Source organism: Arachis hypogaea, chromosome 17, assembly GCF_003086295.3.
Source record: "Arachis hypogaea cultivar Tifrunner chromosome 17, arahy.Tifrunner.gnm2.J5K5, whole genome shotgun sequence".
Taxonomy (NCBI): Eukaryota; Viridiplantae; Streptophyta; class Magnoliopsida; order Fabales; family Fabaceae; genus Arachis; species Arachis hypogaea.
Window position 1 is genome coordinate 25,938,522 of NC_092052.1, and position 18,159 is coordinate 25,956,680.

General features: G+C 35.7%; 1 protein-coding gene across 1 annotated transcript; it reads left to right on the forward strand.

Moving 5' to 3' along the window:
- Positions 1 to 10,469: 10,469 nt before the first annotated feature.
- Positions 10,470 to 11,943, forward strand: LOC112765168 (uncharacterized). Its single transcript, XM_025811046.3, has one exon. The coding sequence runs from the start codon at positions 10,851 to 10,853 to the stop codon at positions 11,772 to 11,774; it is 924 nt and encodes a 307-aa protein (XP_025666831.1). The 5' UTR covers positions 10,470 to 10,850; the 3' UTR covers positions 11,775 to 11,943.
- Positions 11,944 to 18,159: the final 6,216 nt, after the last annotated feature.

Sequence of the window (18,159 nt, forward strand, 5' to 3'; positions counted from 1 at the left end):
TCCTAGTCACATCATAGAGAAGAACTAGAGTTGGTGAGTTTCAAGCTAATTAGCAATCTTTAATTACCAATCAACACTTGAATATAACAATTCAAGTGGCTCCAATTACTCAACCCCAAACCAAGCAAGGAAATCTACTCCATGATCATGGGTGACATTTCCTCAAACACTTGGTGAGCAAAGATAAAAGACATGATAAAAACAAAGAAAATAATTCAATTCAAATTACCACTAGCAATAATCAATAATAATAAAATAAGCAATAACAATAAATATGGAAATAACTCAATGCATTAACAAAATTCAAGAATAATAAGATCCAAACGTGAATTTAAGATAACCAAATTGAAAGGAGTACTAAAGAAATTAAAGAAGAAAACTATAAGGAAAATGACTAGAAAATGAAGGTAACAACAATTTCTCTCAAGATCCAAGTGAAAGTAAAACTAAGAATACCAAAAATCCTAGAGAGAAGTCAGAGTTTCTCTCCCTAGAATTCAAAACTCAAAAACTAAGCTAAAGTATAAGTGTCTCTGTCCCAGCTCCATTCCCAGCGTATTGTCTTCATTTTCGGGCTTGAAACTGGGCCAAAATCAGCCCAGAAATCGCCCCAGCGAATTCCCTTAATTGCAGCACGTGACCCTCGTCATGCGTACGCGTCAGCCACGCGTACGCGTCAGTGGACGACGCTCCTGGTCACATGTACGCGTCAATCACGCGTACGCGTCGCTTGGAAGATGGCTTGGTCACGCGTGCGCTTCAGCCACGCGTGCGCTTCAGCCACGCGTACGCGTCAGTTCCAACTTCTTAAATCTTTAATTTTTTGTGTTCCTTCCGCTTTAACATGCTTCCACTTCATCCTCTATGTCATTCCTGCTCTATAAATCTTGTAATCACTCAACAAACGCATCACGGCATCGAATGGTAATAAGAGAGAATTAAAAATTAGTAATTTTGAGGCCTAGGAAGCATGTTTTCAATCATAGCGCAAAATTCGGAAGGGAACTTAAAAACATACAAATTATGTGGATAAGTGTGAGTAAAGTTGATAAAATCCACTCGATTCGATCCAAAATAAGTCATAAAATAGTGGCTCATCACCGAGTCACCACATGTTGTCGCAGGTTACTAAAAAAAAGTTTCACGCATCAGAAGTCTCTCCCTTCACAATAGCAAATGCAATTGGGACGATATTGTTGTTACCATCTTGTGAAACTGCAACCAACAGAAAACCTTTATACTTTCCATACAAGTGAGTGCTATCCATATGGACAACTGGTTTACGATGTTTGAATACTCTAATGTAGGGGTAATAACTCCAGAAGACTCGATGCAATACCCGGATATCAGTTACCAAGTCATCGCCTTGATATGTAGGTATAGTCTCAAAATGGACGACTGTTGATGGCTCCTTATAACACATGGCCTCAAATCATATGGACAAAGTTTCGTACGATACTTTCCAACCTCCAAATATTTTTTTCACTAAATTTTGCTTAGCCAACCATGCTTTTTGATAGCTGATGGTGTAATTGAACTTCGACTGCACTTCTGCAATAACTGATTTCATCCTTATCGAGGGGTCAGCCTCAACCAACGGCTTTATTGCTTCTGCAATTGTGTTCGAATCCAACTTTGATTAATCCTGAGAAATGGTGGTTTTGGTACAAGTGTGACTACCATTATACCTCGTTATAACCCAACAGTACTTTCTGCTGATCATGCTAACTCTGATAAGCCAATCACAACCTGACCCATACTGTGTACACTTGGCATAAAATGTCAACGGCTCCGACTCATACACTCGGTAGTCTACACCTTTTTGGATGGTATAATCTTTCATCGCCATAATAACAGCTTCCCTAGAACTGAATTCCATTCCCACGACAAATTCACCATCTACGACAATAGAAATTTCTACCACGACGACAGTCATACAATAAATATTTAATACACAAATATTTAATAAGTGAAATTAAAAGTAAATCAATACTCATTACATCAATATTAATATAAATAAACTTTACATCAAGTTATTATTATCTCCATTTTAACAAAATAAAAACATAAACACCTAAATAAATACTAATTAATAAATAATTAAATCAATAACTAACTACAAATATTATTATCTTAAATTTAACTAAATAAACACATAAACAAATGCTAATTAAATATATTTTCATATGTCACGTAACTATTTAGTCCATCGATCAATATAAATTATTACAAAATTCTAATCCTTCATAGAAATATAGGCAATTACATACCTGCATTCATATATTCCGGAAACTCCGGAGCTTGCATGGTTTCCAAATCCAAAACTCGCATGAAGGATGACTCCTCAAACGGATGTTCATTTGCGAGTGCATTTGCAACGTCTGTCACATTTGTAGCCATAGTGCCGTCACCTTGATCTTCGTCTCCGTCTAAACCAACAACTTCGTAATTGCTTTCAAACTCTTCCTCACTGTCACTATTGTAATCTTCCCTTCAATATTCCGGTCGGCTTCAAATTGTTCGAATTCAATATACAACTCAATGAACGATATCTGAGCGCGACTTTCAATGTACATTGAAAACATCTCTTGCATGCTCGCTTCATCAGTTACATATTTGGTTTGAAATTGAACGAATCCACCAAATACCGGTATGGGATATCTATATAAAATACATGATATTTTCCTTGACAGCCTAGAATCTATCTTCTCACAAATCACATCTTTTAGCTCTTCGAATGAGATTGTGAATGGAATAACAATATCTAACGGACTTTCACAAATAATTTTTACTCCTTCATGTGTTTGTAACAAAATCTGACTGAAATAATATATTTTTAGTAGGACACTATCATCCATTTTTCTCACTCACATGAATATAAACTTCACTATCAAATTTTTTTACTTCATACGAAAGAACAGAGATAGAGGAGTTGAGGGAAGAAGAAGAACAACAACAAGGAGAGAAGATCTGAAAACTCGTATACAAGTTACACACACTTACATATATATATATATATATATTGACGGATTTAAATAAAATATATAATAATTAAATCGGACGGTCCAATTTGATTTTCGCAAAAAAAAAACTTATATGGAAATTGAATGGTCCGATTAGCTATGACAAAATTCAAATTTTTCCTCCCACACAAATCAAACTATTCGATTGGTGAGCCAAATCTTTTTAGCAAAGAAATCGAATGGTCCGATTTCTTTTTCCATGTTTCAAAAAAGCTATCTCACATTCAAGTCTAGTATCCTCATTCTCCATATCTACGCACAACACACCCAGTCCTGACATATCAAAAAAATGAGATATAGATAAACATAAATAAATAAGACAATTTTTTTAGTGTTGTTAAATTTAGTGTTAAATTTATAGAATTTGTCTTTTTAAGATAAATATTAATTATTTAAATATTATTTATTTTTATATTTTTTAAATTAACTATTAATTTTTAATATTTTTAATAAAATTAAACAACTACATATTGCTGATACCATTACAATCACTAGTAAATAATTATGCCATTTTGCAACTGCGTCGGTTCAAACTAGGGATAAGGTCCTTCTGTTTTTTTAATTAGTATAAGGATTCATACTTTGTCCTAAACATATATATAAACACTTTAAAACTTGTGATAGTATCTATTTTCTTTATATAAACCCACATTATTAACTAAAGAGATTAATAATATAATTAGATCCATGCTGACATCATGAGAATGAATTAATCATTTTGCAAAATTTTCCAATCACCAATGAATTATAAATAACCTTATTAACACTCATTATCAAGTGCCGAAAGATTCTATTATTTCATTTCTGTTTAATCAGACATTTTACGGGACAATGCAAAAATCGATAATCTACTTTTTTTTTTTTTTCAAATTTTTTCATAAAGCTCTTCAATAATATATGGAGCCGATTAATACCTTCTATACTCTCTAGATTTAAGCACACCACATATACCACGTATAACACACAATGAACATATTCAGCTATTTCAACATTTTAAGTTTTTTCCCATACATACAACACATAAATATTATCTTAGAAAAAAAATAAGAAAAAAAAACAAATAAATTCTTAATTTTTTAATATATAAATATTTAAGTTTTTGAAAATTTAAAAATATATTTAAATTTTTTATTTTTTTAAAACTTGAATATATAAATATCTTATATTTACTTAAATCGGTCAAATCCAATAAAAAATCAAATATGACACTCGTTATACTAACCTGATTGATACAGATGTACATGTGAGAAAATTTTTTAAAATGTGACAAATTATATCTAAGAATCGATTTGTCTAAATTTTAAATAAGTCAGGAGTTAAATATATTTTTAAATTCTTAGATACTTAAGTCACCAAAAATTCACAGATACTTAAATTTCAACGGATCAAAAAGTCAAGAATTAATTTATTATTTTTTCAAAAAATAATTATTCGTAAAAACGATAGTACTCATTTTTGTATACTCTATTAAAACTAAAACTCCTGTCATAAGAAAGAAAAAAAAAGCAAAATAATCGAATCCCTAACTAAGCCCTCAAGCACTCAATAACTGACTGGGAATGGATCCTCTCAATTATTAAAAAAATTGAGAGTATAAAGTATGATCTTTAACTCTTTATTATTCTCTCTTTCATATTTAAGCCCTCAAGCACTCAATAACTGACTGGGAATGGATCCTCTCAATTATTAAAAAAATTGAGAGTATAAAGTATGATCTTTAACTCTTTATTATTCTCTCTTTCATATTTATTCTTGATCCCATTTAAAAAATTAATGATAAAAAATCATATATTATTTTTTCAATTGTTAAAAAAAAATTGAGAGGATCGATTCTCCTTAACAACCTAACTGTCATGCACTTGGTAGACTCTGCTGTTCCTCTAAATAATAAGGCAAAATCCACAACGTAAATTCGAAAAAATAAATTACATATCCAAAATATGAAATGGTAACAAAACTTAATTTATAAAATTGTTGGATCCAATAAAAATTTTATAAAATCAGTAAATTTATTTAAAATTATAATATTAAAGAACTTTAAAAATTAATCAGTTATACTACACATACAAATTTTTTTGACTTACAAGTCTTACAAGTTGGGCCAAACTCAACAAAAGCTACGCTCACTCACAAAAACGTGTTAACACGCGCATCATGTTTTCCAAAGTGCTTCTTCACCATTATGAACGACTCTTCTTCTTCTTCCTCGATGAAAACCACAACTGTCATTTTTTTCGCGTTTCTTCTCCTCTTCCTCTTTTTTCTTCTTCTTCTTCTTTTTTCTTTATGTTTTCCTCCTTTTTCTTCGCATGTTTCATCTTCATCATCGTATTTCTCCTCCTTTTTCTTTTTATTTTGTAACATTATATATTTTTTCTTCTTTGTTTGATTTTTTCTCCAAAAAAAAATTATGAGAATATGAAATAAGAAGATGAAGAAAAAGAAATAGCAGAAGAGGAGGAGGAGGAAGATGAAGAGTTCTGAATTATGCAGAACTTATCAGAATAAAAATACACCCAAATATCTTCATTTTACACCCAAATTTTCTGTAAATACAGAAATGAGTTATGCTAAAATCATCCACCAAAGTATACTGGAATACAAATATACATTGAAAATAAATTAAAGCACACATGTATTTATATACAAATACATTGGTGGCTAATTTTAGTGACTGGTTTTAATGGATAATTTTAGTGTACAAATAGCATTTTTGTACAGAAAAATATTTTCTCTAATGCTGCATTTTTTTTCTTCTTCTTCTTTTCCTTATTTCTTTCTTTCTTTTAGTTAAATAAATATAAATTCATCATCTTCCAAGTAATTTTATAACATTATGTGTTTCTTCTTCTTCTTTGTTTGATTTTTTTTTTGTTTTTATTCTTGTTAAGAGAGTAAAACAAAAAGAAATTTGAGAAGGTAAAACAAAAAAAAAGATGAATAAGAAAAAAAGAAGAAGATGATGGTGATAATGATGATGATGAAAAAAAAGAAGCAGCAGCAGAAGATGAGGAGGATGAAGAGGAAAAGTTCTAAATTATGCAGAACTTATTAGAATAAAAATACATCCAAATATATTCGTTTTATACACAAATATCTTCGTATTACACCCAAATATCTTCGTTTTACACCCAAATTTGCTGCAAATACAGAAATGAGTTATGCTACATCTACACTAAAATCAGCCATCAAAGTCAGTTATCAGTATAAAATACATACTGGAATACAAAAATACATTGAAAATAAATTAAAGCACACATGTATTTATACACAAATACATTGGTGGCTGATTTTCGTAGCTGATTTTAGTGTACAAATAGCATTTTTGTAAGAAAAATATTTTCTCTAATACCGCATTTTTTTCTTCTTCTTCTTTTCCTTATTTCTTTCTTTCTTTTAGTTAAATGAATGTAAGTTCATCATCTTCCAAGTAATTTTACAGCATTATGTGTTTTTTCTTCTTCTTTATTTGATTTTTTTATTTTTATTCTTATTAAGAGAGTAAAATAAAAAGAAACTTGAGAAGGTAAAACAAAAAAAATGATGAATAAAAGAAAAAAGAAGAAAAAAATAGTGATGATGATGAAAAAAAAGAAGCAGAAGATGAGGAGGAGGAAGATGAAGAGTTTTAACTTATGCAGAACTTATCAGAATAAAAATACACCCAAAATTCTTACAAATACACCCAAATATCTTTGTCTTACATCTAAATATCTTCGTGTTACACCCAAATTTGCTGCAAATACAAAAAAATATTTCCTCTAATGCTATTTTTTTTCTTCTGAATTGAACCACACCTCAACCACTTGATTGAACTCAAAACAATAAAAAAAATTTTCGATTTTCCTACTTCAAATCCAGTCGAGGGATTTGTCTTCTCAGTCGAAGATATTTTCAATTTCCATTTTTCCTCTATGCTACATGTAATTAATTGATTCCCTTTTTATTTGTACTCCGAACTCTTGTAGAAAAACCTGCAGCCTTCGCATAATTCTTGTAGAATTTTGCAGCATCTTCAAGGGTGTTAAAGGTCGTCCCAACCTTAGATACAAACTGCTCATCAACACCACAATTTACTGCAAAATACACCCAAAATACACCATATTAAAACAGACATAAACTATAGAATGCAAATACAACTATAAAACCATTATAAAAAATAACAAAAATCATATTCATGAATTATCAATAAACTGAAACTAAAACAATTCAACTAAAATAATAAGACAATTCACGCTCAGTGAGATGAAAAGTCATAAACTGTAAATACACCCAAACTTTCTTGAAATACACCCAAATATTCTTGATTTACACCCCTGATATAAAATGCAAAAAATTCATTAGAACTAGTACATTAGATTCAATTCAAACAAGGAACAATGAACAGCAAATTTCATAGACAAGGTTCACGCATTATTCAGCTACACAATCATAAACTACTAATTGGATTCAAATTCAGATTCAATTATTAACTGGAATTAAACCACACCTCAGGAACTTCATTGAATTCAAATTCAAAATCCACTTTGCTATGGTTTAGCTAATAATCTGAAATTGAATAATCTATTATCTTCAAAACGATTTCAGAACTTGATTTCAAAAACAATGGAAAACGAAAAAAACGTAGAAAGAGAACAGAAAGAAAAACTTACGTAAACAGAGAAGGAAAAGGGAGAGAAAAACGCACGAAAGAGATCGAAGAGAGAAGGTAAGAAAACGCAGAAGAAATTCAAAAAAAGAAACGAAATCCTTTCGGAAAAGAAAGTTATGTATTTATGCGTTGATTGATTGGAAAATCTGTTAGAGCACCTCTAATGGTGAGTTCCTCTTTGACTTTTTTCTAACATATAGGAACTCTAACCATTGGAGGAGAGAAGGAGTGAGTTCCCGCACAAGGATCAAGGTAAGGGAGTCCCTCTAAGCAGGGACTCAAATTAACCAATAATAACTTGCCATTTGGCAAGTTATTATAAAAAAATAATAATATAAAATCTGAAATAATTAAATAATAATTAAATTAGTAATAATTATAATAAAAATTATATTAAATAATTATATTTTTATTTAATTAATAATTTATATTAATTATTTAAATAATAATTAATTAAATAATTAATTAAATTAAATAATTAAGTTTTTATTTAATTAATAATTTATATTAATTAAATTTACTTACACTAAAAAATAAATTTATTTTTTATACTTTATAAAATAATTTTTAGTTGAGTTGGTTATTTTTATTTTTAAATATTTAAAATGCTAATGATATTATTAAAATTAGCAGTTGTAAACACAAAACTATAAATTAGTATAATCTTGAATTATATATTGTGTATTATTATTATATATGAATTTATTTAATATTAATATCTTTTAATAATGAATTATTTTTAAATTTATAAATTTAAATAATATTATTGAAAAAAATTAATTATATTAATTTTAAGTATTTTAATTAATTAATTAAGTGGGACCACAATAGGGACTAAAGTTAGTTCCTCCTAATGGAGAAGAGAGAGATGCTTTGAGTTCCTATTTATTGTTTATAACGCAAAAACTGATGTGGAGTTACTTTTTATGACAGGTGGGCCATAAACAGGAACTGGGATGAGTTCCCTACTGGAGATGGTCTTAAGGAGGCGCGTGACGTGCCATAAGAGCAACTCCAATGCTAAGAAATAGAGTTCCTCTTCTGACACATGGGACTCAATTACCATTGGAGTGAAAAGGGAAAGAAGGCTCTTCACAGGGATCAAGGTTGAGAGTCCCTCTAAGCAGGGACTTGCAACAACCAATAAAATCATGCCATGTGATAAGTTAATAAAAAAATAAAAAATATATTAAATATATATATTAAATACTTATATATCTATTTAATTAATTATTTATATTAATTATTTAATAATTAGTTATATTAAATTATAATTAATATAAATAATTATGTTAAATCAATATCAAATATTATTTATATTGTTATATTAAATCATAATTAATTAAATTTATTTTACATAAAAAATAAATTTAATTTTTATATATTATAAAATTATTTTTAGTTGGATTATTTATTTTTATTTATAAAATTTAAAATACTAATCAAATTTAAGTTATTTATTTTAATATTTTATAATATTGAATTATTTTGAAATTATAAATTTAAATAATATTATTATAAAAAATAATAATTATATTAATTTTAATTACTTAATTAATTAATTAGGTAGGACCACAATAGGGATTAAAATTAGTTCCTTCTAATGGAGGAGAGAGAGATTCATTGAGTTCATATTTATTGGTTATGACGCAAAATCTAATGTGGAGTCACTTTTTATGACAGGTGGGCCATAAATAGGGACTGTTCCCTACTGGAAATGGTTTAAGAGGCGCGTTTTAGGAATTAGACCATCTCCAGTAGGGAACTCATCTCAGTCCCTATTTATGGCCTACCTGTCATAAAAAGTAACTCAACATCAGCTTTTGCGTCATAAACGGTAAATAGGAACTCAAACATCTCTCTCTTCTCCATTAGGAGGAACTAACTTTAGTCCCTGTTGTGGTCCCACTTAATTAATTAATTAAAATACTTAAAATTAATGTAATTAATTTTTTTAATAATATTATTTAAATTTATAAATTTAAAAATAATTCACTATTAAAAGATATTAATATTAAATAAATTCATATATAATAATAATACATAATATATAATTCGGGATTACACTAATTTATAGTTTTGTGTTTACAATTGCTAATTTTAATAATATCGTTAGCATTTTAAATTTTAAAAATAAAAATAATTAACTCAACTAAGAATTATTTTATAAAGTGTAAAAATTAAATTTATTTTTTAATGTAAGTAAATTTAATTAATTATAATTTAATATAATAATATAAATAATATTTAATATTAATTATGATATAAATAATTAATATAAATCATTAATTAAATAAAAATTTAATTATTTAATTTAATTAATTATTTTTAAATAATTAATATAAATTATTAATTAAATAAAAATATAATTATTTAATATAATTTTTATTATAATTATTATTAATTTAATTATTATTTCATTATTTAATATAATTATTTAATTATTTCAGATTTTATATTATTATTTTTTTAAAATAATTTGCCAAATGACAAGTTATTATTGGTTAACTTAAGTCCCTGTTTAGAAAGACTCCCTCACCTTGAGACCCGTACGGAAACTCATTCCTTCTCTCCTCCAATGGTTAGAGTTCCTATATGTCAGAAAAAAGTAAAAGAAGAACTCACCATTGTAGATGCTCTTAGAGATTTTCAAGACTTGTATAACTTATATAATAAAAAAGTTTGTATGTAGAGATTAATTCAAAATTAAATCGAAATTTTATCTCACATTTGACCATATCAATTCTCAAGTGTCAACCTTAAACACACTAGCCCCTTCTCCTAAATTCTGCCCTTAAATCCGGAAACTGATTAGTTAGATTTTCTTTTCATTTTCCTTTCAAAATTTTGTTTTTTCAAAATCCTGTCACTCCATCTCACCTCTCCCTCTCCCTCTCCCTCTCCCTCTCTTTCTTATCCAGTAAAAGTAAAAATAAAAAAAGCAGAGGAGCTCCCCAAAGTTTGCAAGCATGCAAATTAAGCACCATCCGCTTTTGCTTCTTGAAGCAATCAACCCAAAATAGATAACAACAAAAACTCATTCACCCTCATCACATCCATACCATTTCCCATTTCACCTCCACCGCCACACCGCACCCCAAAATTCACCTTATTAAAAACAAAAAAGCTTCCCTTGAATTGAATAATATTCCAAAATTTCCATTAACCGCACTTCAATGTGGCGATCGTGGAGCAGCAACAACTCAACGGTCCGGATCTCTTCATCGTCATCGTCCCCCACCTTTTCTCCTTCTCCTCTCTTCTCCTGTTCCTCCTTCAAGGACGTCGAATCCCTCTGCCTCGAAGATTCTCCCCAATTACAAATCAACGCCCCCCAACCCCAACTCTGTTCCTCGCCAACCAACAAAAGAGTATCCTCCGTCTTCCACCGAGTCACACTCGCCAACTCGCTCGTCCGCTCCTGGTCAAATCACACTCAACCCCACCGCCAACAACCACCTCCGCCACCACAACCACCACCACCACCCAAACCTGCCAGGGCCTTATCCTTACCCTCCCCCAGACGCAAAGAAAAACATCATCATGAAACAGAACCCAACCTCCAACCACAAAACCACAAAACCGCCAAACAAAATACCGAAAATGCCCCTCTTTACATACCTGGCACGGAGCAGCGTGTGGTGGTCTACTTCACGTCCCTACGCGTTGTGAGGCACACGTTCAAGTCCTGCAGGACGGTCCTCTCGATCCTCACCGGCTTCCGAGTCCCCATTGACGAGCGTGACGTGTCAATGGACTCGAGCTTTCTAACCGAGTTGGGCCACATATTGGGCCCGGACGGGCCCAATAAGCTTCCGTGTGTGTTCATAGGAGGAAGATACGTTGGGGGAGAAGAGGAGGTGATCTGCATGAACGAGACCGGTGAGCTGAAGCAGCTTCTGGAAGGTTTGCCCAAGGCGGATACAGGTGAGTGCCACGTGTGCGGTGGTCAGAGGTTCGTTCTGTGCGACGAGTGTGACGGTAGCAGGAAGGTATATACGGAGAAGAATGGAGAGTTCAGAACGTGTGGCAAGTGCAACGAGAATGGATTACTCAGGTGCCCTATTTGTTTCGCTGAATCACCTATATTCTCCCCATGATCCTAATTTTTTTTTTCTTTTTTAAAATTTGCTTAGTTTTTGTAGTTTGGGAAATGTAAGAATTGTTGTGTATAGGCACTGAGGGTGCGAATGCAGTGGTGCTTGTTTTTAAGACCATATATATAAACATTGTACTTCTTTGATTAAGAGGTAAAGGAAGTTCTGTAAATTTTTATCTTTGGCATCTTTTCTTGAAATCCATTATCTATTTATTTTCTATCCCTTTTTTTGTTGTTGCGTGATTTTGTGATTTTGATTGTTTTGCATTTGAAACATCATTGCTATGTTTATATGATGTATCTTTGGTAATTCTTGAGGAACGAACTACCAATGATTTCTAAACATGCTTTAATGAAGCCAGGTGGAATTTATTTGCTTTGATTGTTTTAATTTAATCCTTATCCCTTAATAAACATGTTAAAACCTATTGATTTTAGTTTTGGTTATATCCATATGTTTGATTTTTCTACAAGTGGTGTGGTATCTTTGTATATAAGAAAGTGTTTGGAATGGCATAGCTACTAATTAAATGACTGACAAACTTGGAACGATGACCGAAATCTGAAGAGCTGTGACTCTTCTATTGCCAAGGAACAAGGTTGAACCTTGGTTCAACTGTTTCTGAAAATTTCAGAAAGCAACTCTAGTAAAACAGATAGAACAGAACATAAGGAGTAAACTACTACTTTAAGCCTCCAGAGTTTAGTTTGCTAACAAAATGGTCCCCGAAAGATTGACAAATTAACCCACAGTAAGAGAAAGATTATGGTAGTTCATTTTACTCCCAAGAAAACCGTCATTTTGAGAGCGTTGATGTTATGTTACCGTCAGTTTGTGGTATCTACATACTTATAAGTTAAATTTTGTTTTGAATTGTAACCTAGGTCCTCAGTTAGGATTAGTTAGGATGTACCATGAACTTCAGTCTGTATACCAACACTACTTGTTCCCGTTTGATTGTCTGAGAGTTTTCCCCTATTCTTTTTCTTTCCTTTTTTTTCCCCAATGATCAACATCCAAACTAGTTGACTCTCATCTTGAGCTTGTTGCCCTTCTCTCTCTCAATCTCTCTCTTTCTCTCTCTCTCTCTCACACACACACAAAATCATGATTGAGTCCTTAGGTTGAGAATCATCTTTAGTAGCTACAGCCGTGTAGAAATGACGTTCAATGCATGGTTGTTAATCAAAGAATGAAGAATATGCAACAATTGAAAGCTTCCACTGTAATAATATACGTTGTTGCAGTCTCCAGTTAAAACAATATTTGATTCTTTTGAGCGTATGATATTTCCTTCTGCATAAATAAAAGGTCCCTATTTTTCAACTTGATAGTAGTGTTGAAATGGATTAGTTAAAGCATAATCCTTTCAATGGTTTATGGTTATCATCAACGCATGACCCTTTCAGTTTTATACAAGGTAAGTCACTGTGTGAGTTCAGTGCTTACAATTGGGCCTGAATAATTGAGCTTAAAGACATGTAAGCCGTGTGAGATGCCGTGATCCATTTACATCTTATCTAATACCCTCCGCCATTGTCATCTTTTGCGGTTACTCAATAAAGTTTTGATTGAATAGCTAATATTATTTTTTATATTTGTAAAATGCTTGCTTGACATGCATTCAAGTACTTGTGAATTATGACTCAATTAATCTAATTTACGCTACAGTTATCCTTTGAACACCATGGAAGTAGTAATAGTTAAGGGCAATTATACTATTTTTTTTTTTGAACTCAAATTTCAAACAAAATGGTTTTTCGTTGTGCTTATTAAAAAAGGACTATGAATTCGTAACTTGTTTTTCTTTCTTTCTTTCTTTCATTTTTTCAATGATGAGAAATACTTCTACATCTTAATTTTAAAGTTATTCAAAAGAAATAGACGTGTAATAGTGATAGTGTGCAACGTAACCACTCTCATTATCTTGGACTTGGAGACCAAATTGTAATCATGGAGAGGGGGGTCCCATTTCCGGAACGAAACATGATGTTCCTCCTTTCAAATGTTTATGTTCGATAGATCGGATACCGGACGGTTTGGGTCAGGACCCTGAGGTCAACGCTTGTGATGGTGGAGAGGCTCGTCTGGTCGTGGTCTCCTGGTCCCGGGTGTGCGAGGTCCCGAGCACTTCGCATGGAGAGGGGGGGCCATCTGCAAAGACACCCCGACGCTCTTGTCAGAATATGTGCAGGCGGAGAGGAAATGGTGTGTGAATATGACGTACCTCGGGGGGAGAGCCAGTCTCCCCCTTATATACATGTCAGTAATGGGCCCTTTCAGTGGGCAGGCCCATACCCTCAAAGGTGTTGTCCCACGGCTGTGTGCAAGCCGTACGGGACGCGTGTCCGGGTCGGGTGGAGGGCGCATTACTGGGTCGGCGAGAACTCGGGTCGGGTTGACCCACGTGAGTTTGGGCCAGGCCGTAACAGTGCCCCCGACGCGTCAGCGATGGCCGTGGGGGCCATTGGTGGCGCGTGATGTTTACACTCGTGCGTTGTCGTTGGGTCGGCTGATCGTGGGAGGGACGCATCTGTTGTGCGCGTGTCCCTTGATCTGCTGTGGCATCTGTTTGCCGTTTCGTTCTCCGCGCTGGGCATTTAATGCTCATAATGATTTGAAAAAACCCGTGCGCAAAGACCATTTTGCCCTTGCTTCCTTTCGCGCTTTTGGGGGTGGTTTTTAAACAGTTTTCTCCCTATCCACTTCCCACTCTTATTATTTCCAACTCCTTCTCTCCCTAACATCCAAAGCTTCCTGTGCGAACTCCCTCTTGCTTCAACTTTCAGTCCAGATTTCCTTCATCGTTCCAAGTAATCTTCTGGTTTCTTTCTTCTGGTATCTGTGTTATGTTCTGTTGTTGTGTGATTGCTGTTTGCGTTTGTTGCATGGCTGGTTTATTTTTGTTGAGAGGTTTTTCAGTGCTGGGGTAGGTGAGTTAGGGAAGGGGTACCATTCTAGGATAGGCTTTTTTGGGTGGTTTGTGAGGTAGGCGTAGTTTTTAGCCGTATCTGGTCATGATTGAGTTGAAAAGGTGTAGTTTCTGAGTTTTTTCGGGCTCCCGACCTCATAGACTAACGGAGTGGTACCCCGCTGTAGGTATGCCTCGCGTTGTCTCCCGGTCTTCCGGATCTGCTGCGGCTTACGACCCGTATGCTTGGGTGACTGACGATATAAGGAGTTCACCCAACCAGATGGGTTTGGAGGAATTGACGGAGTTCCGGCAAGCCGGCTACTTGTGTGGGGGTACTGACGAAGAGGCCAACTACGAGGCCATTGTCCCTGCTCCTCATGAGTGTATTTATGAGCTCAATTTTCATTCCCCCCGCGTCCCCGATTGGATCTGGTTTTATAAGTCCATGTTCACGCAAGTTGGTGTTCGGATACCGTTCTCCGAGTTTCAAATGGCGCTGCTGAACCGGATATTCGTCCCCCCGTCTCAACTTCATCCGAACAGCTGGGCTTCGATCCGCTGTTTCGAGATGGTCTGCAAGTACTTGGAGTTGCCGGCGTCGGTGGACGTTTTTCTCTTTTATTTCAACCTTACCAACCCTTCCAAACAGGGGAAGGTGAGAAAAGGATTTCTTTCTTTTCGTGCTGCCCAGGGTAGGAAGATTTTTAGCCTTTTTGAGGACTCCTACCATGGTTTTAAGGATAAGTATTTCAAGGTTCGTCCCGTCAAAGGTCGTCACCCCTTCTGGTTGTCGTTGGAGGGGGAGCGCCTCATCCAGACTTACTGGAGCTTTGGCGCGGGGTCGAATCCTTTTGTTAAAGTGTCGTACAAAAGGTTGTCGGCTGTAGATAAGCAGATAGCGAACGTCCTTCTTGCTATCTTTGAAAAGAACCCCTGAACCCCCATCTTCTTATGGGTGAACGGGAGGCCGCCAGGAGCTATATTCGTGAGTTGTTTTCCTTGTTTGCCTATGTTTGTCGTTGTTTTTTCTCTTTCCGATCTAACGACTAGTCGTGCTTGTTGTTTGTTGTAGTGGAAATGTCTGCCACCGTGACCGGTCTTGAGAATCTGATGAAGACCTTTTTTGAGGTAAGTGATGACGAGAATGCCGAAGAGAAGGACGTCGGCAAGTCGGAGGGCCCTTCAGGGGAGAAAGAGGGTCAGGCTTCTCCTGTCCGGGAAACCGAAACGTCGGGAAAACAGGCCGCAGGGGGTCAGGCTTCTCCTGTCCATGAGGAAGGGGGCGCTGACGGGCACGTGACTCTCACCCCACATTCGGATAGTGACGTGGAGCTTATCCACACTCCCAAGAAGCGAAAGATGTCTTCCAGCCCGGAAGGGGCCCTTACCGTAATGGAGAGGAATTTTGATGCTTCCAAGTTCATTGACTCCCAACTGATACCCGGGACGGAAGAGCATTTTCATGCAACCGAACTATCCGGGCAGGCGAGGTGGATGTATCGCACCTTGCTTCGTGGGGCCGTGATAGCTCGGAAGGTCGAGTTTGAGTTATCCGGTATGGAGGCGCTTCGGAGGAAGCTTGAGTCTTCTGTTAAGGCGAATAATGACTTTAAGGCTCAAGTTGAACTCCTCCAGGGTCAGCTGTCCGAGATAGGGGGAAAGCTTAATGCTGCTGAGGAGAAGTCGTCGTTTGTTGCGGAGAGGTTGAAGGCGTCCGATGAGACCGTGGCCCGGCTTCTTGAGCGTGAGATGACATTGGAAGGTCAACTGAACGCCGCTCAGGGTCGGGTTGTCGCCTTGGAAAAGGAGCGGGAGCAGGCTGTCTCGGAGGCGAAGGCCGCTAAGGCAGAGGCCGTTGAGCTTAAGAAGAAGCTTAAGGTGGCCAAGGAGCAAGGGAAGAATGCTATCTTGATGACCGAAGATGCCCTGAAGGCTCAGCTGAAGATTGCTGCTCCTAATTTCGAGACGTCGTCAATTGGTGTTTTCAAGACTATCCAGGACGGGAAAATTGTTGATATGCCGCGGAAGTGAAGTCTTGTAACTTAGGATATTTTGTAGTGCATTTGCTGAACAATCTGTTGATATTTTGTCGTTTTGTTTGTCCTGAACAATTTACTTGTCCGTTCCATATTTTGACGCTTTATAAGTTATCGTCATTTGATTGCTACGATTTTTGCTTGTTTCGTTATTTTGTCGTGTTGCCGTTATCGTGTTACCGTTTATTCTGGGCGGGCTTATTTCTTGTGCCCGTCTCGCCGTTTTCGCATTTGGTGGCAGTTCGGACCGATTTGGTCGCGTAGTCTTCGAATTGGTTGAGGCCTATGAGCCGTCTGGCTCCCGGGGTGATCAATCCCGGGGTGCCGTTTTAGGTTTTGGTCATGAGAAACAGGTATGAAGTAAGAAAGTTTTAACAAATAAAAATTTGAACAAGTGAAAATTACTCGTTAGTTGTGCAAGTATTTGACAAAGTAAGTAAACAAGATGAATTAATCATGTGGACAGGGCAAATATTAACTATCTGGCTAGGCTCCCTGGTCGGTGAGCCGGTGGGTCAGGAGTAGAACCTCTTTAGGTTACCTGCGTTCCATGTTCTGGGTATTTCCTTGCCGTCAAGTTTTTCGAGTTTGTAAGCGCCCTTGCCGAGTACCTCCCTTACCCTGTAGGGGCCTTCCCAATTTACCGCCAGCTTGCCTTCCCCTGGGGTCGGGACGCCGATGTCGTTGCGTCGCAGGACGAGGTCCCTTTCTTCGAAGTCTCGTTTGAGGACTTTTGCGTTGTAACGCAGGGCTATTCTTTGTTTCAGCGCCGTTTCTGTTAGGTGAGCCATCTCCCTTGTTTCCTCGATCAGGTCTTTCTCGACCGCTTCGCTCATGCCCGCGAGTAGTAGTCGGGGGCTTGGTTCGCCGATTTTGACTGGTATCACCGCGTCGACCCCGTATGTTAGGCGAAAGGGGGTTTCTCCCGTGGCGCTTTGCTCGGTTGTCCGGTAGGACCATAAGACGGAGGGGAGTTCGTCAGCCCAGTTTCCCTTCTTACTGTCTAGGCGCTTCTTTAGACCAAGAAGGATGACTTTGTTTGCGGCCTCTACCTGTCCGTTTGTTTGGGGGTGTTCTATCGAGGAGAACTTTTGCTTTATCCCCAGGCCAGAGAGGAATTCCATGAACTTCTTGTCGGTGAACTGGGTCCCATTGTCCGAGATAACGACCTCCGGGATGCCGAAACGGGTTATCACCTGCCTCCACATGAACTTCCGGCAGTTGGAGGACGATATCGTGGCTAGCGGTTCAGCCTCTACCCATTTGGTATAGTAGTCAATGGCTACAATGAGGTATTTGACTTGTCCTGGGCCGACCGGGAAGGGTCCCAAGAGGTCGACTCCCCATTGTGCAAAAGGACGTGTAGTTGTTAGCGAGCTTAGCTCGGAGGCTGGTGCCTTGTGGAAGTTGGCGTTTTGTTGACACTTCGTGCATT

Bases quoted from the DNA above. Each gene is read 5' to 3' on its own strand.
- LOC112765168 (XM_025811046.3), top strand. From the start codon at position 10,851: ATGTGGCGATCGTGGAGCAGCAACAACTCAACGGTCCGGATCTCTTCA.